We start from the raw sequence: 22,947 nt of genomic DNA on the forward strand, positions 1-22,947 counted from the left end.
GCCACCCCACAGTTGCCCATGCATCGTTTCGCAAACTTGCGATTTCGTTGTTCCACCAGTAGTTGGGTTACCTACTGGGGTGTAGTCGCCCTCAGGTCATGGTTGCATCCAATGCTTCCGTAACATATCGGGTGATCTGCCGCAGATAATGTACTCTCAAGGTTTACTTCGAAGCCGGATACCTTCACACCTCTTTCATTCTGCGTCTCGCCGTACGCCAACCTGATACCTGTCTTAATAAATTCGCGAAGATCAAAGATTTTATTACTCAATGCGATAAAGCTTAACCGGGCTCTGTGTATGCTGACTCTAAAGCACTGGACAGAAAACATAAAACAAACATTTTCCGGTGTGAAACTAATCCTTCTTACTAAGTTATTGATTGATATCTCAGCTTAGCACTAAAGTTATTCTTTAGAGATTCAAAAATTGTTGTTATAGTACAGAGAAGGAGAATCAAATAGATCTCAATCATTCGACTGTCTGATGTTGTTGTCCTATCAACTTCTTGTTCTAATTGATTGGCAAGTTCCGTGCAGCGTATATTTGCGTACAGTCGAAGTCTAAAGTTCAACCGATCCCACGGTTAGAGCTGTGAAGTGCTGCGGTACTGTGCGATCAGATATAGTGTTTTCGGTTCACTCCTTCGTTTCACTATCATCACACTTAACGCTGTAAGAGTGATAAGCTCACAGCAACGTACCAAACACAAGATGACTGGGATTCGAACCCAGAGCAACGAGATTCGGAAGCTGACGCTTTACCTCCACAACCGACGCGATCACATACCGGCAGGCATTTCGACAGAATAAACTGTCCACTATGTTTGGTTCTCACAGGAAAAGTTGGTGTGTACAGCATATTTAGGTTCTACCATTTGTCCTTATAGAAAGCTTGTTCCCATTTTTGTTACCAATATTAGCCAATCCTACTAGCACTCCAAGTACTGATTCCGGTCCCAACATCGAACCTTTTTTTGCCAAAGCATCCGAGATTCCATCTCCTTCTACATCGGGGCGAACAGTTACGCAGAATAGTTCCACCGTGATATTTCCACATGGATACAGAGTTCAAACGATGCCTACAGTCCTAAACGACTTTTGAGAAGATCGAAGGATTGCTCTATGCCCTTTGGGCAGTTTGACTATCAGTATTGTGATGGGCCTGTTCTTCAATCGCTCATCAATCACCCAAGTTGCCGCTCTTAGGATCGCATACACCTCAAAGACCATTATATATTGGCCTAAAAGAGCCCTGTTCTGTTTTTGAACTGTCGGAATAGAAGAGCTCAGTACATTCCGCCACTCATTTTTTGGTTAATACCAGATTTCTCTACCCTGTCACCCTAGCCCCAGCCTATCATCATCAAATGAAATAATAGTAAAGGAGCAAAAACCATCAACGGATTAGTGGAAGCTGGATTACTACAGCATAACCACCTTGAAATCGAAGTTCTTTGGATTACCGACAACTGCAAGCGAAAGTTTCGCCATATTTCGTCATGTTCCTCTGTGATTGGTTTATCCTAGTTTGTTCGTTGTAACCATCCTATTTTAACTCGGAAAGTAGTTATTGTCTCGTGAACACAGCTGATGACCTTGAAGAAGAAGCAATTCTTCGAGGAGAAAAATTTTGACATGATCTTCGACAATTGATGCGAAGTGTACATAGCTTAGTAAGGAGTGCTCGCAGTGCCATATGTAACCGTTGTTAGTTTGAAGCGTTTGTTGGGTTCGGATGAACAACTCCGGCATAGTATTAATTTATAATGGATAGGGTCAGTCATTATCCATTATTCACTCAGTACTTTTTCTCTAGACCAGTTACTATCAAACATTGATATGTTCTCCATTTCATCAATATACGAGTGATTCTATTCTGGGTGTAAGGATCGATCAGCAAATTATCATTGAGCAGTTTACTTACCGATGTTGCCTGAGATGCATTGAAAACTACTCGGAGCTACGTTATAGTACTGTCCTGTTTGGGTGGCCTTTGGCACTTCTACCATTTAATCGAGCGTTAGCACTCCTCCATAAATGCTAAATGGTGGTCTCTTAAAGCATTGGTTAATATTTTCCCTAGTTGTGCGAATAAACGCGCCTTTTGCTAAGAGTTTCGGGAAGTTTTCTCAGGCCCGACATGCTGCTTAAATTGGATTCGAAAAATGACTCTACCAGACTCAATTTGGTTTTGCGATACCGGCTGTAAACTCGTTCATCTTTACTGACTGCTCGGTTGGTGCCCCCTTTATTTCGCAAAATCTCTTAACTAGCTTTTCCATGGTATCTTTTGTAGCGATTATCGGCAGTATGCCCTTTCAATTGTTCCTATAAAAAATTGTACCGAGTAGAATCTAGCGAAATCTGGTATTCACCATAAATGAAGATCCCTTTTTCAATCCTGGTAATATGATATCACCGTCAATGTCTGCCACAAGCAAAATATAGACTCACTCATTCCGGCGTTCTACAAACGACTATTTAAGCTTCCAACTAATAATCCTCTCTCGGAGCTTGACCGACATCTCCATACTTTGCTCTCACAACCAAAATCCCATTGCCTTTACTGAATGTTAAGACCAGCAGGTTTACTTCATTTGAGTGCATTGAAGGCCGAGATGATTTCTGTTCTACTGGGAGGAACACTCCGTACCCGCATGGTACAATAACTCACCATTTAAGAACATGCAATAACAAATTCTCTTTTGCCCCGGCATACACTACACTACACTAAACTTCCCAGGATTTCACTTACTGGCGAGCATCACGCTCCCCATCACTTGCAGCGATTAATAAAATCTTCAATCTCTTCCGTTCATCGATCCTTTTCCATGATTCCGCAGTCAGCTAGATCTTGTAATGGTCCTTCTAGATATATCCGACAATCTCTGGAGCACTCGAGAAAAAAGCATCTTTGCTCATCAATATTCTCAGACGGGTTACTCAGAAAACAACTCCTAAATCTACAGTTGATCGCAAAGTAGTCAATCTGATTTTTCGTACGTCTCGGTCAGTTGAAACCCAACTAACCTTATGGCTAGCTCTATGCTCGAACAATGTGCTGCCAATAACGAAGAGGTGGAAGCTGCAGAAATCCATAAACCTCCCACCATTATCGTTCGCCAAAATCGTGCTTCCCCATAACATGTCCGAGCTAGATGTTGTTGGGGCCCAGGCATTTAGATCACCCATCACAATGTCACCTTTAAAAAGCCTCTCCTGAACTAGGTATAATTGGTCCTAGAAAGTATCCTTCTCCACTATCCGTTGGTGCATAGCACTGTACAATTGTGTTTCCCTTAACCTGGACCGGAATCTTGTAGTGAAAATGCTGAGATAAATCGGCATCCAGAACAAGAGAGCGCGCCTTCCGGTAGCCATCGACAACCATCCGATATCGCATCCGCGTCTGTTACCTCTTGGTTTTTTAGAGCAGAACAGCACATTATCGTAAGAAGGAAAGAAGAGGTGTACTCCCCAGAGTCTCACCATCTTATTTCGCTTCAGCCCAGAAAGTCTAGCCTACATCGTAGGAATTCTCGCTGGAGTTGGAGAAAGCGACCATTCTGAGGACACTCGATATCATTTTCGAGGAGCGTGGGCATATTTCAGAAGACATTTTCGATAGCCAAAGATGGTCGCCGTATGGCCAGTCCATATCCGAGATGTTTTTGCCATTTGGGTAGCAGGAAGGTTTCGAAATTTGCAGGTTGCTAGCCCACGAATTTCTATCCGTTTCAGTCGTCAGTTACGAGGAACAGGAAAAACTCGAAATATCTTAAATTGAGTCGAAATATCTTAAATTGAGGTGTATATATTTGATCGTGTCATCATCCTGATAATATCCAGGAGAAATTGAATTAAACTATCGTGCATATATTGGCTGAGTTTACTGACCAATATTCATGCTCTTAACTTCAACTACGTCGGAGAAAAATACAATACTTTTGAATCCTGACAAAGCAAATCATACTATACATTCTCTCCAAATGAAATACGAAACTAAAGAAACTTACCTAAATAAACCGATGACATTTTCCTTGAGACATTTTCATCAATATAGGTAACTCCAAGTGTGTATAGTGGAGCAGCTCCAATTCCATGTAGAAGTTGGGAAGCGAAGAAAAGCCAAACGGTCCATGTGAGATTCTCATTTTCAGATTCCGTGGAACCCTCGCAATGCTGAAAGGAAAATATGGGGATATGTTATGGAAAATACACATATCGTATTACAAAACAACAAATAATAAACGTAGTTTATTCATCCATGCATAAAGAATATAAAGTGCGTTTTATACGCATAAGTACATATATGTATATCACACATGAGAATATATAAACGTTAAGTAAATCCAAATAAATCCAGACTTTTTTTTATTAATTTAATCGAATCTATGTTCTGGAAAAATAGGGCAATCAGAGTTAATTCAGAATACAATATGACTTCGTCTGAAAGAGGAATTTGTTATGACACGAACGCAAGTAACAAAAACACTACATATAATACTAACTGGCTCATAGATAACTCTAGTTATAATCACCGAGAGTATAAGATCATCTAGTTAGTTTAGTTAACTGGGGGGACCCGCAGCTCTGAGCACGCAGGCCATTGTTAGGCCCATTGTACTATCCCCGTAAGTTGCCTATTCAATGGCTTCCCGCCTACTGTGCTCGCAGGCTTTAGCGAATCTGAGAACATTCTCCAGAGGCAGAGAGTGTGCAGATTCTTTATTGCAGAAAACCTTGCCAAGATGTCTTCGTCTGAGATCTAAGGATGCCGGGTAGCTGCATAAAAATTGCAGGGCCGTCTCCTCCTCCTCGTCACATTGGCTGCACATAGCCGAAACCACTACCCCAATCTTTTCCATATGGTAGTTTAAAGAGCAGTGTCTCGTTAAAAGCCCTACTAGGGTTTTCATCTCCCACTTCTTAAGGGACAACAAAAGTGCCGCTCTAGTGGCCCTAGGCTCTTTCACCAGGATTTTCACTTGCCGGCAAAAGTCCAAATTTATCCACTCGGTTGCGTGAATCTTTGCAATTTCATTCTTCAGAGTAGACTTGACAGTAGATGGTCGGATTCCAAGAGCTGGTTCTGGCGAGCCAGTCTGTCAGCCTCCTCATTACCGGCGATGTTAGAGTGCCCTAGCACCCACATCAGGAATGTTTCGTTCAGTCGGCCAAGTTTCAGCAGCACCTGATGACAACTCCACACCAACTAGCTTCATATGTTGTTGCCATTTAGTGCTGATAATGCCGCCTGACTGCCGGAACAGATTCGAATGGTGCGACCCCTCCATTTTTGTCGCAGACATTCTTCTGCTGCCAATGAAATGGCATATATATCCGCCTGGAATATGGTCGCCATTTTTCCGAGGGGTCAGACCAGTTCTATAATCGGATTCTCCGAGAACACCCCTGCGCCCGAGCCATCCTCCATGGCTGACCCGTCGGTGAAGATTATTAGGTCTGTAATCTGAAAAAACTCATGGCCACTTGTCGATCATTCTTCTCTTTCGGTGATTACGACAGTGTATGTCTTTTCAAAGACGAATCTGGAAACCATATGATCGGTCGGCATCAGGGCTACCGGATGTTTTCAAGGAATTTCCAGATAGACGCATGACCGTTTGCTTGGCCGCCTTTCCACGCCCCAATGGTATCGAGTCTATATGCGTGGTTGGCCGCTTCCCGTTTCACCTCCAAGTGAATGGGGGATAAATTTAGGATAGCTTCAAGTGCCGCAGTCGCCTTAGTACTCATTGCTCCAGTAATACTTAGACAACCAAGTCTCTGAATCTGCGTTAGCAGCTTCCTGCTATTAGCAAAGTTCAGTCTTGGCCACCAGACGATGCATGCATACATCAAAATGGGTTTTATTGTGTATGTATACATCCAGTATATCCGTTTGGGTGAAAGCCCCCAGGTCTTACCTATCGCATTCCTACAGCACCAAAGCAATCTGCAGGATTTCTGATATTGTTCCTGGATATGATGCTTCCCCGTTAACTTGGAGTCGAAATGTACTCCTAAGTACTTGACTGTTTGTGCAGCTGGATTTCCGCCCCTACGAAGGTAAGTAGCGTTCCTAGTGAAAATAACTAGTCCAGTCTCCCTAGCATTCACCGTGAATCCATTGCGGAGGCACCAGCTGTGGATTACATGCAGAGTTGCATTCAAGCGGTCACATACTGTGTCCGCTAACTTGCCGGCAATTATTACAACTAGATCGTCCGCAAATGCTTGCGCGAAGACTTTTTTGTCCTCCAGGAGCCACAGCAGGGTATCCATTACCAAGAGCCATAACAGTGGAGAAAGAACTCCTCCCTGTGGGCAGCCCTTGAGACATCCTGCTTCAATAGACTTCTGGCCGACCGATATGTGGATTTTCCTCCACTCTAGCATGTGAAGGATCCAACTGATTAACAGCGGTTCGATTCCATGCTGTCTTGCCGCATCACAAATTGCCGCGAATGAGGCATAATTGAAGGCACCTTCAATGTCCATGAATGCGCCTAAGGGGTATTCTTTTTCGGACATCGTCTTTTCAATTTTTGCCGTAAATTCATGGAGTGCTGTCTCCGTGGATTTGCCTTTCTGGTAGGCGTGTTGCCTATGGTGAAGTGGCCACTTAGGAATGTGTGTATCCCTTATGAACCAATCTACTAGTCTTTCTAGTCCTTTTAGCAGAAAAGATGTTAGGCTGATCGGTCAAAAGCTTTTTGCGTCTGTGCAGGTGGGTTTTCCTGGTTTGGGAATGAACAACACCTTCACATCCCGCCATTTAATTGGAATATAAGCGTGTGCTAGGCATGCACGATATATATTCCGACCCAGACCCAGGGCATCCATTCCTTCTATTACTAGCGGGGATGATGCCATCCGGACCTGCAGACTTGTATCTATGGAACGAGTTAAATGCCCATTTCACTCGCTCCAGTGATACTACTTTGCATGCCAGATTCCAGTCTCTCGGTTGAGGGCTGTTGGCTCCGAGATTAGATTTTGGATGCTGCCTGGGAAGTGCACTTCAAGCAAATGGTTTGCCGTTTCTTCATCGCTTTCCATGTACTTCCTCCTCATTCTGTAAACGTAATTAACCCAGTTTGTGGCTACGTTCTTTGACCAGAATCCGCTTCAGCTTTAAGGTTGCCCCAAGAGCGTCTCCATGATGATCGTTTAGGCAATCTTATGCTCTTTTTTAGAGCCTTCTGTGCCTCTTTATAGCGATTCCAGCTAGTGCCTAATTCACCCTTCAGAGCACGATTAAGGAGCATCCTTGCCATTTTCCTCGGTTTTGCCAAATCCGAGTTCCAACATGGTGTTTTACCCTTCTTTGGCATCTTGAGGGGACAGCTTTCTTCGAAAGCTTCTCTCATGCTAGTTGTGATCATCTGGGTTGTCTTCTTAATTCCAGCAATGGATTTGATGCGCTTCCCAGGGATCGTGATTCGGGCGCTCAATTCTATTTGATACATCACCCAATCTGTTTTCCTCGAATTCCGAAATGGAGTGGGTGCCCATAACGAAATCAATGCGTCTGTTATCCGAGAGTATATCGTTTGACACTCTCCACTCTCCGATCAGAGACGTGATGTCAGGAGATGCCACCGTGATGTCGATGACCACTCACCTGACCACGTTGAAGAAAGTGGGTTCATTACCCGCATTTAGGATCTGCAAATCGCTTCCTACTAGATACTCCAGTAGTCGCAATCCTCTTGTATTGATGTTCGAACTTCCCCAGCATATGTGGTGAGCGTTGACATCACATCCTGCTATTACCCCATGCCTGTACTTTTGGCATATTGGATAGCTCTGATGAATGTTCCACTGGAAACATCTTCTGCGTCGTAGGGAAAATATGCAGAGCGCCATAGTATCTCTTTATCTCCCTGCTGACTTTTTATGGTTAGCTTAGCCGATGTGGTGTCGCCATCACATAGGTCGTTAACCAAGTTAGCCTGGAAGTCTTTGGAGACTACCATGCAGGTGCGGGGTCGATCGCTTCCATTGGCATACAATAGGTCAGTATGTTGGAAGTTTAGGCCCCTGACTACCCCACCAACAATATAAGATCAACTGAAGCTAAAAGTTTCCCGATGATTCTAGGCAAATTTGGCTACACTAATTACTTAAGATATCTGCTTCCCTTCAGAAGGAATTGCCCCGAAGAAGTGATTCCCGAAATACAGTTAAGCAAACCCTTTTTAAAATTGATTTATTGTCTATATATCTAAAGTGGGATCTACAAGATCAGCTGCAATGACTGCGAGATGGTCTACATTGGCCAGACAAAACGCCTCATCACTACTAGGTTCCAAGAACACCTAAAGGAAGTAGAGAGGGGAGAAAGACGAGGAGCCAACACGGTGCGTTCTTCGGTTGCGATGTACGTCATAGAGGAAGGGCATTCTGTGACGAGGGCAAATCTTGAGCTGGTACGACAAGTGAATAAGCCACACACCTTGGACGCATGGGAAAGCTTGGAAATATTGCGAAAGGATGCGGCAAAATTGATGAACACAGATGGAGGGAATTGTGCATTAAGGCTAATCAAAAAACTCGCTGACAAACACAGGGACCGCACCACCCACTAACTATTGATAATTGATGGCCATGAACCCTAAAAGTTATTATATTATCCCTACCTGCATGTGGACCTTTTTACGTTTTTCTCTTTACCTTTTAGAGTCTGTACCCACATACGGATCTTTAGCTTTTAAGCAACTTTTTATAATCTGTCCCTACAGACTTTTAATTTGTTTTATTTAAAAATTCAGGAAAAACTTCCCAATGATTTAGTAGCTTAAGTACTGAGGAAGAAAGTAAGTAGCTTTCGAAATACGTATTTACTAACTATTAAAATATATTGTAGTAGGAGCAAGCTACCTAATTTTATTTTTATTTGGATGAAGTGCTCTAACACACTTCAAGGCTCTGATTCAATATGAATTGTTGCGCCAACGATTATTATTATTTTTCAGTGATATAGTTTGCGTGATTTTAAAATCTGAAAAAGTTATCTTCACTTATAGTCCAAAAAAATAGATCATTTTGATGAAAACTACTAAACTTTTTTAAATGATCATTATACATATCATATTAAAGTACAGCTTTAATATGATATGTATAAGTAAGTACAGCTATTAAATAACATAATAGCTAATGTTTGAGCGAAGGATTTTTCACAAAATGGCGAACAGTCAAAGTTAATGGTCCGATTATTCGCTAATAATTCATTTCTTTACCGAAAAAAATCGAAAGATTTTATTTAATAAGTGCCAAGTTTCAAAAAGATCGGTTTAATAATTTCCGTCGGCGGTTTCAAACATGGCATGGTAGAAAGGCGCGTTTAAAGTTTCAATAGCAAATCATATATGGTACGGATTCTCTTTTTTCAACGATCATATCTCAAATATTCGTTTTGAGAATGTTTGGGTCCTAAGTCCGCATCAAGTTAATGCTGGACCGGACCAAGTGGGGAGCAACTTACTCCCTCTTTCCTGTCCACGGACCCCTCGCTTAGAGCTTGCACCCAAACTTTTAAAAAAATTGAAGCGACGACGGCTTTACGGGGCAGAGGCAAATCGTCAGACGCTGCCTCACCTCTGCCCTGGGAGCAGCGTGACCGTAGCGGCTCGCAGATGTTGAATGCTCTTTTGCGAGCCGCTACGGTCACGCTGCTCCCAGGGCAGAGGTGAGGCAGCGTCTGACGATTTGCCTCTGCCCTGGTAAGAAACCGTAAAGCCGTCGTCGCTTGATCATATCTCAACCAATTTCACTCGGATCGACTTGAAAGGACTTATTATCGGGGAGCTATACTTAAAGAAATGGGCAATAATAATAATAATAACTCCGCCGAAGCCGGTCCCAAGCCCGGTTGTGAAAGGAGGAGGGATGGATAGCTTCAGTATGAATGGCTGTACGTCACCGCAGCGTCTCAGGGGGTAGGTGAGGAAAGTGCAGGAACTTTGCAGTCTTACTCACTAAGGAAGCTATCTACACACCTGGCAGCTAGGGATAAAATGCACCACCAAAAATGAGAAGAAGGAGAAATTTAAGGTCCAGTACGGATAACCGGCGGGAGTCGTCTGACTTGGTGACTGGGTCGGGCTCTCGTAATGGACAGCACGGCGTCGAAACCGCTAGTCGTGGGGCGGTTCGACGTCTAGGCGCCACGACGACCAGGAGCACAGCTCCGCCTGAGGTTCGGGACGAATTCCAAAGAGCGTGTATAGAATTCTCGGATATGGATCCTTTGCATAGACCAGGCATTCCCAGGCTCTATGCATCTCCAGTAACTCCGGGAATTCTATCTCAAATCAATGATGAGCGAAAGAGTATTGGGGTGGACTTTGGGAGTTACCTGCCCAGCATGCTGAGCATGCTGAGTGGATCACCGCCGAAGGCACCCGCCATGTCAATACACCTGGCATGAATTTCGCGGATGTTACCGAAGAGGAAGTTCGACGAGCCATAAACAGCTCGAAGAACTGGAGGGGCCCAGGTCTGGATCGGGTGCAGAATTTCTGGTATAAGAAATTTACCAGCGTACACAGTCGGTTGGCACGCAGTATAAATGAGGTCATGAGTCGGCCGGAGGAATTTCCACCTTTCCTCACTGCGGGGATTACCTACCTTATCCCTAAGAAGGACACGGTGCAGGACCCCGCAGACACAAGACCGATCACTTGCTTACCAACCCTCTACAAATTCATCACGTCCATTATTAGTGGAAGGATCAATGCGCACCTCGAGACCAACAACATTCTCTCCGAGGAGCAGAAGGGCTGCCGAGTTGGGTCAAGGGGTTGCAAAGAGCAACTCATTATCGACTCGGTAGTTGTAGGACAAGCAACTAGAGGCCAAAGAAACCTCTTCAGTTGCTATATCGATTATGCCAAGGCTTTTGATAGCGACAGTCACGGAAGGGTGGCATACCACCTTATCAGTCCGTACATCTGAGGGTGCTAATACCTCAGAGCCCATCCGTATACGGCGGGGCATCTTCCAGGGGGATTCATTGAGTCCCCATTGGTTTTTTACGGCACTGAACCCCCTTTCATGGCTACTGAATGATGCTAGAGGGCATGGTTTTGCTATAAAGTATGGCCTACGTGCTAAGTGCGAACTGACACACTTGATGTACTTAGATGACATCAAGCTGTATGCTGGTACTGACGACCATCTTAGAAGTCTGTTGCGAATAATAGACATGTTCAGCCCTGATATTCGGATGGAGTTTGGATTAGACAAGTGTCGAATCCAAGCCATCCGCAAAGGTCATCACGAGCCACATGCCGGACATAGCATTGGTGACCTCCACATCGAAGCTATGACCGAGACAGACTTCTACAAGTACCTAGGAATTCTGCAAGGAACCCATGCTTGAGTTGGTGATCTGAAAGAAGCTCTGCTGTCCGAATTCCTGCGACGTGTAAAGCTGGTGCTGAAATCGCATCTCTCGGGGAAGAATAAAATAAGCGCGTTGAGCGCCATCCCTTCACTGGCTTATGCATTCGGAATATTGCCGTGGACGAAGACCGATCTGGAAAACGTCCAGCGGCGGATACGGACAACTATGTCCAAATTCCGAATGCATCACCCAAAGTCTGCCGTGGAGCGGATGAACCTGCCTCGTGACATCGGAGGTAGGGGCATGGTTGACGTGGCGGCACAACATCATCGCCAAGTCGACTCGCTGCGCGCTTATTTTTACAGCAAAGAGCAGGCGAGTCCCTTGCATGCGGCTGTCTGAGTGGGGTGAAGTCGGACCAAGAGCGGATCGAGGAATGGAAGTCGAAGACAATGCACGGTAAACACATGAATTGTCTTTGGCAGCCATTTGTCGATTTGCATCTGTCGAACAGATGGCTATATGCTGCGGAGCTCTTTGCTGAGACGGAGGGTTTTATGTGTGCCATTCAGGATGGCGTGGTCGCCACCCAAGCTTATAAAAAGCTCATCATGAAAGAACGGGTGGAGAACGACCAGTGCAGAATGTGTGGTTCGGCGTTAGAGACGTTGGACCATCTCATTTCTGGCTGTACTGTTATGGCACCGGTGCAATACATCACCAGGCATAATGCTGTATGTAAGGTTATCCATCAAAACCTTGCATATAAGCATGGGCTGATCACGGGAACATGTCCGGTTTACCGATATGAGCCGCAAGCAGTACTTGATAGTTCTGCTTACAGCATGTATTGGGATCGGCAAGTTCTGACTGATCGCCATACCGCACACAATAAGCCTGACGTACTGTTAGTTGACAAGACGGGTCGCTCCGCGTATATTATTGATGTTGCTATCCCCCATAATAGCAACATTGAACGGAAATACGTGGAGAAGAAGGTGAATTATGAGCCATTGGCTCGTGAAATCAAAGAAATTTGGCGTCTCGAGCGGGTGGTCGTACTTCCCATAATATTGTCAGCTACAGGTATTGTACCTAAATCCCTCACGGCTTCCCTTGATGTCCTGGGACTTTCGCACAGTCTGGTTCAAACCGTGCAGAAGTACACCATTCTGCATACGTGCTCGATGTTGCGGGGAGTACTCGACGGATTCTCCCACTGACCTACCACCGGCCACCACCACCAGCGCCCCTTTAGTTTTTAAGTAGGTAGGATCGTCCGAGCCTAAATGCTTGGCACTTAGTGCTAGTATTAGGTAAAATCCGGCATCTGCCGAGATTGTGATAACTCGGAAATAATAATAATTTTTTAAGTGGCAAATATCGGAGCGGCATTTTTCGAGCATTTTAGGGAGTTCTGTTGGGTGCTGTCGAACGAACCTGCAGTTTTAACGTGGAGGATAAACATTTAACTCCTCGCCTGCAGTATTTTTAAGAAGTGCGGCAAATTTTAAAAATTTATTCTAATTAAATATTGAGTAGCGATAGTGGGTTGATTTAATCAATCCTAAAGAAGGAGGAGCATCTGCCATTTTTATGGCGGAAACCTCAAACACCGCGCCTCATGAAAATTTGAAGCAGGCCCCGAGTCTTATGGCAACACGAGTCCGGTCGAGCCGGTATTTTTTTATTTTCCAGTTTTAGCTCGTATGTTTTCTTGCGCTAGGTTCTCGCGATAATCCGATGTTTGTTTTGTTTTTAGTTCTTGGTGAACACATTGGTTAAAATGACACGTAAATTTTTGTATAAAGTGAGAAATTGAAGTGTTCAAAAGGAGCCCCCTTCTACATTCCCAAGCCTAGCAAGCACAGAGGCATGCAATCGCGTATCGGCGGGATACTCCAATGGAGCTTCAGTGTTTGCAGGCAGAGCTTCACCTTTTTAGAATAGCTCTCCTCTCTAGGCCGAGTCCGGCCACCTAGAACGGTTTTCAGATCACCACCGATCCAAGTGAGTCATTACAAATCAAAAGAAGAACTTAAATAAGTCAGAATACCAGAAACTGGGCACTTGGATTGCATTCAAACTTTCCAGTATTCTGTCTTATATTGTCATTTATACTGATGACAAGCTTCGTAATTCAAGAATGAACTTAACTTTACTTGAATCACAACATCGCCTACAGTCCCCTCTAACAATCAGGTGAGAGCAAATACTGAAGCCATTCAAAACACAACCCTCCTTAACACCTATAAGGGGGAATTAGATGCCGCAATAACCGCAGCTAACAGATGTCCTGGTTATGAAGCATCCACAAATGATCTTCACAACCACCTGAAGAACGTTATTATTGATGCAGCCACAAACATACTTGACCTCAGCCACAAGAAAAGTCGGACCGGCACAAGCAAAGTCAACGATGAATGTAAGCTAACAACGGAACGGAAGATGCTGCATACCGAGTAATGTTGCATTCTCAAAGAACGCGGACACACGCAGAGACTTATCATGAACTCCGTGGAGCGGGAAAGCGACTTTACAGATAAGAAAAGGAAGCCTGGGAGGACTAACAGATCTGCGACCAACTACACCAAGTGGTTCATCAACTAATGCTCAAGGTGTGGGACAGCGAATCAATGCCTGGCGACTGACAACGAGGGATTATCTGTTCCATACATAAAAAGGGAGATATCGTGCAGTGCAGCAATTATGGAGGTATCACGTTGCTCAGTACCATCTATAAGATATTCTCCGCTATCTTGCTAGGCCGAATAGCCCCATACGCCACATCATTGACCCATACCAAAGAGGCTTGACTCCAGGCAGAGCAGCAACAGATCAGATTTTCTCTCTGCAACAAGCGATGGAAAAACTGTTGGAATAAGACCATAAGTTGCACCATTTTTTCATCGACTTTAAAGTTGCCTATGATAGCATAGCCAGGATAAAACTGTGCACGGCCTCGAGAAAATTCCGTATGCCGACGAAATTGATAAGACTGACTAGGCTGCCTTGGCCAATATGCGCGGCCAGATAAAAGCAGGAGGATCACTCTCGAGACCATTCAACATCAACAACGGTCTAAGACAAGGGGATGGCCTATCATGCGTCCTCTTTAACCTGGCCCTGGAGAAAGTGATTCACAATGCAGATGTAAATGTGAGAGGAGCCATCGTCTTCAAGTCCACCCAACTACTGGCCTACGTTGACGATATTGGCATTATGGAAAGAACAACCCGAGATGTACAGTCTACCTTCATTCAGATCGAGCAGAAGGCGCGAGATCTCGGGCAGTACACTAATAAAGGTAAGGCGAAGCTCATGGTGGCAACGTCAGCGCCAAAAGCGAACGAACAATATCAAACCGCACTGGTCAAACGAAAACAATAGAGATAGGAGACTACAACTTTGAGATCGTTGATAATTTCTCCTATCTAGGGTCGAAAATCACAATCGATAAGGGCTATGACGATGCCTATATCAGCTTTCAAAAACTGTATCGCTCGAAACGTCTCACCATAGAGTCAAAGCTCTTACTGTACAAGACTATGATATTGTCAGTCGTTGTGTATTCCTCGGAAACTTGGGTTCTTAGCAAGAAAAATTTCGAACTCTTAGCTGCGTTCGAGAGAAAAATCCGAAGAATTTTTGGCCCCCTACATAAGGATGGACGATTCCATATTCTAAATAACGACGAAATCTATTAGCGATACCACAACCGTCTGGTTGTGGATAAAATCAGGCTCAACAGGTTGCTGTGGGCGGGTTACCTAATTCATATGGATGATGATGATCCAGCCCCGAAAATATATAAGGGCAATATCCAGGTGTAGGTCAGGATGCTAGACAGCTTTTAGGAATATCGAATTGGTGAACCTTGTGCAAAACCGGGGTGTCTGGATTTCCTTATTAAGACAGGCCCTAAACCAGATACCAGTTGTTGCGCGGTTGATGATGATGAAAAACTATCTGGTAGCCTACGTCATCGCTTCATCTGAGAAAGAGTCTGCCATAGAGCCCTTAGACTTTCCGAGCTTAATCCGTACGGATTAAGTGACCCGCCCATCACAACCTGTGAATTTTATCTACAACCAGACTAGGTTGTAGAGACCTCGTTGCTGCGTTTTTTTAAATAATGTCTGTCTTATACTAAGGATGCAAAACTTGGAGCGCAACAGGAGCTTACAATAAAACTTTCTCGACTATAGTGGAAGTAAAACGAACGGAAGACTCACGAATATTTACCATTTAAAAAAGTCGTTAACAGTCAGGCTAGTGAAATCACACACCACACAAAGTAATAAAATAGGACAGAACTCAAAATTACAAAATCAATCAACACACAATAGTTAACAACACCGGTCAGTACTCACCTGTCGAACAGTAGCATTTCCCTCGCCGGTTGTACACAAGTCTATTTCAGCAGTGGACGCCCGATACGGTCCCACAAGGAAGTGAGGAAATGCAAATGTTAGCGAACCCAGTCCCATTATGATTACACCCCATGCTAGCCATCGGGGCTTAGATGCTCCAAGACGTCCACCAAAATAGGACACAGGAGCGAGACATACAAACGAGGCGATATCATAGCCACTTGCCACCAATCCTGTTTGACTGGAACGCAGGCCGAAACGACGTTCGATTGTTGTTATAACTCCATTGACGAAGCCATTAACGATGAGTCCTGACGAGGGAAGACAATAAAACGGTTAAATTAAATCTAAACAAGCGATTTCAAGGTCTTTATGCTGGTCAGATAATGAATTTGAGTTTGCGGATATTTACGAAATGTATAAACAAAACTATTCTATGTTGAATTTGCTTCTCTGGGGATAATTACTTTAACGCTTTAAACTAAGTGCGGAAATATGGTGCGGCATTTCTCGAAAAAGAATTTTTCCTAGATAATGTTAATACATAAGCGTATGTAATAGTACCTATTTTGCAGAAGAAGTTACAATCTGATATGCATTTGAACTCCGTGCGAAAGGGCATGACAATTATGCAACTTTCATAAATTTGTGCTATAATGCGAGAGATTTCAAGGATTCGCGCCTCACGAACAATAGCTCAAATTCAAGTGAAGGTGGTGAATTCTTTACTCTTTCAATGTACATAGTCTGTCTGCACCGCATTTGTAAATCCTTCGCTAGTAGTTTGTTGACTCTGTATATATACTGTGGTAAAGACTTCAAAAATGCCAGCCAAATTGGCCTAAAGGTCTTTTCTGGCGATCGGTATCAAATTTACCTAAAACGCAACATTTATTTGAGGAACGAACTATTGAAATACACACCTGATGAGTCGACTCACTTACCTCAATGGACTGAGTAGCACAATTGAGTCGACTAAGTCATGAGTTGCCCATCTCTATATTGTTGTGGTGAGTAATCCCCCGCAGCATGTATTAAGTCAGTCAGTCTTGATGAGCTTCTCAAAAAGTTTCCCCGCCGTGTCCAAAAGGATGGGAGGGCGGTACGCTGACAGCGCCTCGGGGTTACCTTTGCCCTTGATTGTCAATGCAAGCTTCGCAACCTTCCACCCGCTGTCAAATGTACGTTGAATGCGATGAGTAGCAAGTCCGGCATATATGTGGATACAAGTTTCAGCACTTCGCTAGGAATATCGTCCGGTTCTGGTGCTTGTTTATCTGTCATGGACAGAATGGCTTCTTCCCGTTCCTTTCCAGTGAAGAGTGGGCATTTCCGCGAAAGATCTGCCTTCATTCGTCTTGATGGGAATGGCCTCTGGCCGTGGTTTCCCCCTTCAAGTTTTCTTTGGTGGTGATATGGGAGTCGCAGTTGACTTCGACTTTGCTACACTGCAGTTGTTATTCAACTTTGGTTGTTGCTGTTGAATTTTCGCCTCTTTTCAACGATACTTAATCTCTAATCGGTCTTTAAACCGGCAGATCCACACTGTTTTTCCCCCATCTCCTTTTATCGATTGTTTGTCTCCTCCAAGAAGACTGTATAGCGAAGGAGCAGACCTAGTGGCAAAGGGAGCACATCAGCACCAAAAATCTGATGTCTGATGCGTCCGTAGGCGGACCACTTACATAGAAAATGTTGAATGTTGATGTGTGAACGATTTTTAAAGTGATCAAGGTACTACTCAACGCCCTCAATGCAACTTGCCTATTGCTACAGATTGCGATGTGCGTGCCTTTCATCCGCTCGTCAATCATCCAGGTTGCCGCCCTTAGGATCGCATACACTTCAGTCTGAAAAACCGTTGTGTATTGTCCCAAAGGAAAGGTCCACTTCTTGTTTTTATTCGAGAGGTAGACTTCTGCTCCAGAACCATTTTCTGTCTTTGAGCCATCGGTGTAGAAGACGTCAGGATATCCTGCCACGCAGTCTTCTGGTTCGTCTGCCAATGCTCTGTGCCCCCAGTCTATGAACTGTTCTCATTGCAGTGCTCTGAATAAACATATCCAAGAGCTGCAAATTGAGTAATGCATTCACAAGGCGATACCTAGGCACACATTTCTTTGCAGTGTGGCTAGTTTACAGCGAAAACTCTTTTGTTTCACTTTAACAAATCACACTACGGATGCATAAGCGAACATCGGCCTAATGATAGCAACATATATCCACATTACTACCTTAGGCCTAAGTTCCCATGTCGAGGCAAAGAACCGCCTACACATCCCATAAGCTGTGAGAGCTCGTTTCATCTTTATCTCTACATGTTTGTTCCAAAAAAGCTTCTTGTCTAGAATAACTCCCAAATATTTCACCTCTTCGGAGAGTTGAAGGGTTGGACCCCTCATCTCTGGAAGGCAAAGACCATTCAGTTTCCTCCTTTTTGTAAATAATACCAATGTGGTTTTATTTGGATTTACTGAAAGTCCATGCCTGAGACACCAACAGTCAATCAAATGACGTTGTGTATTTCTACACACCATTTCGAGATCTCGACCAACAGCCAGCACAGATTTTGCAGTTCACATAATAGTGAGTTGATCAGCATACTCCACAGAAGTGGCAATAGCACACCTCCTTGAGGGCAGCCTTTCGTCGCTTCCGTTGTTGTTGTTGATTGTTGTCAAAATCTCTGCGTTAGCATAGCGTACATCCACTTTATTAGAGTTTCGTGACCACCATGCTCTCTGGCAGCATCACAGAGCTTTTGGAAGGACGCACAGTCAAAAGCCCCTTCAATGTCCACGAACACCCCCACCGCGCACTCACCCTTCAGAGTTGCATCCTCTATCTTTGAAAGAATGAAGAGCAGACTCGCAGGACTTTCCCCGTTGATAAGCATGTTTTCATTTAGGGGGGTGCGACTTTAGCGCCTTCTCATGAATGTGAGCTCAACCAGTCTTTCCGGACATGCCTGAAGTTCTTTGGATTTGAATAGTCATCTTTCCTAGGTTTTGGTATGAAGACTACCTTCACCTCCTACCAAGAGGGAATCATGTATTAGATGAATTAGGTGAGACTTCCAAAATCCGTGCCTCGGCTACGACCTGATTTCCCAAAGTCGCGAGTGCATTCAAAGCCTGTGGCTTCTTACCACTTGAAGAGTTACAATCTTTTGTTTCCATCCGGTTAGAGATGTGGTTCGTACATCGTCGGTACCATGGCCGAGGAACTGTCTTTCTTTACACTGGTAAAGTGCGGAATATTGTCCAGTTTGGAGTTTATTGCAGATCTGTATAAACAACGATGGGGATGAGTTAATCCTAATTGGCACGTTCGCCCAGGTATAGATGATGAGACCGTCGGCATATTGAAAACTTTTGATTGAATCGAAGTTGGGAGCGGGCTTAGTGATATCCACTGTAAATACCCAAAAAAGAGTTGCAGAAAGACCGGAGGCTTGCGTTATTCCAGCATTAATAATATGCCGAAGAGATCAAATTGCGGATGTTTTTCAACTTATTGACCAATCCGTATTGCCATATGGAATCGAAAAATTTACTTATGTCAAGGAGACAGGCTACGGGTGGTGATGAATGAATGCATGATGAATGAATTTATGCATATTTTTAGCTCGCGAAAAGTGGTTATTCAACAAACAATGATTAATGAGAGGGGACAGGCAGGGACTAATGGTTGCACAGCATTTCTTCAAGATATGGTAATGGTTGAAATTTTGTCAAACCCGCTAGAGGAAATATAGGTATCGAGAGTACAAGTTGTTACCAAAACAAAGGCATGTTAATACATACTCGTGCGTATATGGTTGCCATTTACTTCTTGATGGGGTATTATGCTTCAAACACACCTACGCGCCATCGTTCGCGGTTACCTGGAATTCGCTTCAGAGCTAAATGTAGCTCTTGTTTGGCATGGATGGTGAATAATATTACGGGATAGAGAAGTAGTGATCCGGAACGGTGAATATTTGCCTCCTATATCGACAGAAGCGCTGGGCATCGACGTGAACCAGATGGGAGTCTCTAACTGAGCTAAGAATCTGCTGCGATTTTAAACCCAGCGGGTAAGGCAATCATTGGAATGATCCCAATAGATCTTCTACTGACTAAGTCGTACTATTTTTACAAGAGAATAAGAGCAAATTCGTCCCTTAGCAGGGTGAAGCTCCCATAAACCTTTTGGGCCAAAATGCATTTAACAAACTATCCCAACAATGATTTTACTAATTGTTGGATTCAGAAAAGAACATCAACGGCGCAACAACCGGTATCCGGTCTAGGCCTACCTTAACAAGGAACTCCAGACATCCTGGTTTTGCGCCTGACCTACGCCGTCGTTCCAGCTCAGGCAGGGTCTGACTCGTCTTCTTTTTCTACCACACATATTGCCCTTATATACTTTCGGGGCCGAATCATCCTCATCCATACGGATTAAGTGACCCGCCTACCGTAACCTGTTGAGCCAGATTTTATCCACAACCTGATGGTCATGGTATCGCTCATAGATTTCGTCGTTATGTAGGCTACGGAATCGTCCATCCTCATGCAGGGGGCCAAAAATTCTTTGGAGGATTCTTCTCTCGAACGCTGCCAAGAGTTCGCCATTTTTCTTGTGAAGAACCCAAGTCTCCGAGAAATACATGAGGACTAGCAAAATCATAGTCTTGTACAGTAAGAGCTTTGACCCTATGGTGAGACGATGTAAGCTGAAATAGGCTCTGTTGGCTGCCAATAACCGTGCACGGATTTCGTCGTCGTACACCGTTATCGGTTGTGATTTTCGACCCTAGATAGGAGAAATTATCAACGGTCTCAAAGTTGTAGTCTCCTATCTTTATTCTTCCCGTTTGACCTGTGCGGTATGATTCTGTTGGTTGATTGGTTTTCGGTGTTGACGTTGTCACCATATATTTCGTCTTGCCTTCATTAATGTGCAGCCCAAGATCTCGCGCCGCCTGCTATCGCATATACATCATCTTATTAAACTAAGAAGAATTCAGAAAGGAAGAAAACTATATCTTGAAGCCAGTAAGAATAAACTGGCGCAATGAGAATTTCATAGAAAAATTGGTGAAACGAATGGAAAACGAGGAAGAAGAATATTCGTAATTTAAGCCAACAAAGATTAACTAATGACTAACCCCCTTCTAATGAGGCCAAATACAAAATACTTCACACAGCGAGAGTTGTCAGTAGACGGTGACGACAGGGTGATAGTGCTTCATTAAACTATCATCATTTATTAGATTTTATTTAGAAACTAGAGGAGTCCTGAGCCCGCCATCTACTTAACAGCGGGCTGGGCCAGTTGAGAAGTAGCTTATTTCCACGGTTGCCGTCCACAGACTCCTGAGTCTTGGGGAAGCACCTAAGTTGCAAAAAAAATTTTAGGGCTTTACGGTTTCGTCCAGGACAGAGGCAACTCATCAGACACTGCCTCACCTCTGCACTGGGAGCAGCGTGACCGAAGTGGCCACATTTATTTTTAAAAATCATTGCGGTAGAAATAAAAAAATAAAAAATGAATCAGTAGTCGATATCCTAAATCGGAAAGTATATAAATTAAGTAGATTTGTACAAATAAAGACAGCTCTCCAATAAATAGAAGGTTGAAAAGGAAGCATATGGCCCCGCGTATATGAGAGCTTTATAAGTGCTACAAATAAAAACCTTTACCCATAAAATCTGTTAATAATCATTCTTTATTTACTATCACAACCAATTCCAGTGAGCGAAAACCGTATTTCGATTACCATAAAGCATTTCAAGTTTAATATTCATTCCACTGAGAAATTGAGGGATTAATTTCCTACGGTTCACACTTCATAGACTGTATTTTCCCGATTACAGAAGCCAATTCTCCGTTAACTTTAAATTACCATTAAAAGTTCCTTTCATCAGCACCATGAGTTGAAAACGATAACTCGCCTTCCCTTCCTATGAATTCACATTTCTTAAGGATATCATACCTTCCCGGCATCGCTAATCTCAGTTCCACCTGACCTACTTCCAATATCACTGATCTGGAACCTTTGCTCCTAAGCACTCTTAAAGAGCATGGAAAATTAATTCGTGACAATCGAAACGTATTGAAAAATTAGAACTCTCAAGACAGCTAGGAAATGGATCAAGAAGATATCCTTCTCCTTAAGGTTTTTCCAATTCACGTCCCTTCGTTCTCACACTCATAAAACTAATTGAAACGATATACGAGTATGAACTTATGAGCAGCAAAGAAATCAACAAGTCACGTTCATGTCATTTATCCTTCAATGACTGCTTCCTGGTTCATTTATCGTGGAGACAAGTAGCTAAAGTGCGACTAAGAAATGATAGAATCCTTCATACTCCAACATTGGTCGGCGCTACCGTTTCCTCCCGAAATCCAATAATGTATTGATAAATTGAGAAGGGGAGCGTGTAAACGATTCGTCCTTCCACATTTTCGGGGAAATACATTAGATATGTGAGTGACACGGACCGGAGAGTGTTGTACCATTTGTTCCAGGACAAGTGAATGCTGGCTTTATGGTTGTGGACATGAGGTTAAGAGGATTGTTGTTGGTCTGGTGGAAGAGCTACATGATTTTGTAATATCTGTTATCGATGGTTGATAGTTGAGAGTCCATATTATATAACTGTATCGAATTTAAACACGGTGCGCTTCTAGTCACGTGTTCAATGGAATATTCACAACTGATGACGTTAGGATACTTAAAACTGTCAAATTGTTCATACATATATGTAGCTGTACGTGGTACTAAGCATTGCCTTCATCACGAAAGAGTGACTTCATATTGTTTCCTATATACAATATTCACTTTAGATACTAATTACCGACTCATGCATTTGAAGAAGTATATTCGGGGAGGTATTATATCTTTCCCCCAATGTTTACATCCTCAAGGACTCAAAGGACTCAAACACCTCATGGTATTTTCAACAAATAAACAAAATTCATCCAATTTGCAAACTACCCGAAACTATTCCCAGTTTCCAATGGAGCTAAGTGAATCTACTCAAGATCAAACATTGAAATATTGCCGTCAAGCCGCCATTCAACCTGCTCAAGCAGGAGGAGGCAGAGATTAATGCTCAAACTACGTGCACAGGCGAATGTCCGATCCAAAGTAACAAGTTGCTTCCAACAGTTACAAACTTACGTACACGTGATAAGTGGAGTTTACTTCATTTCCTCTGGG

General features: G+C 43.6%; 1 protein-coding gene across 2 annotated transcripts in view; it reads right to left on the minus strand.

Moving 5' to 3' along the window:
* Positions 1–22,947, minus strand: part of LOC119652981 (solute carrier organic anion transporter family member 4A1) — a 114,978-nt gene that overhangs the window by 44,111 nt on the left and 47,920 nt on the right. For both annotated transcript variants that reach the window (XM_038057391.1, XM_038057393.1), the window contains exons 2-3: positions 15,732–16,042; positions 4,019–4,184 (exon numbers count right to left, since the gene is read on the minus strand). In XM_038057391.1, the coding sequence (XP_037913319.1) occupies positions 4,019–4,184; positions 15,732–16,042 (477 nt within the window). The remainder of the gene's footprint in view (positions 1–4,018; positions 4,185–15,731; positions 16,043–22,947) is intronic.

Source organism: Hermetia illucens, chromosome 3 (assembly GCF_905115235.1).
Source record: "Hermetia illucens chromosome 3, iHerIll2.2.curated.20191125, whole genome shotgun sequence".
Classification (NCBI taxonomy): domain Eukaryota; kingdom Metazoa; phylum Arthropoda; class Insecta; order Diptera; family Stratiomyidae; genus Hermetia; species Hermetia illucens.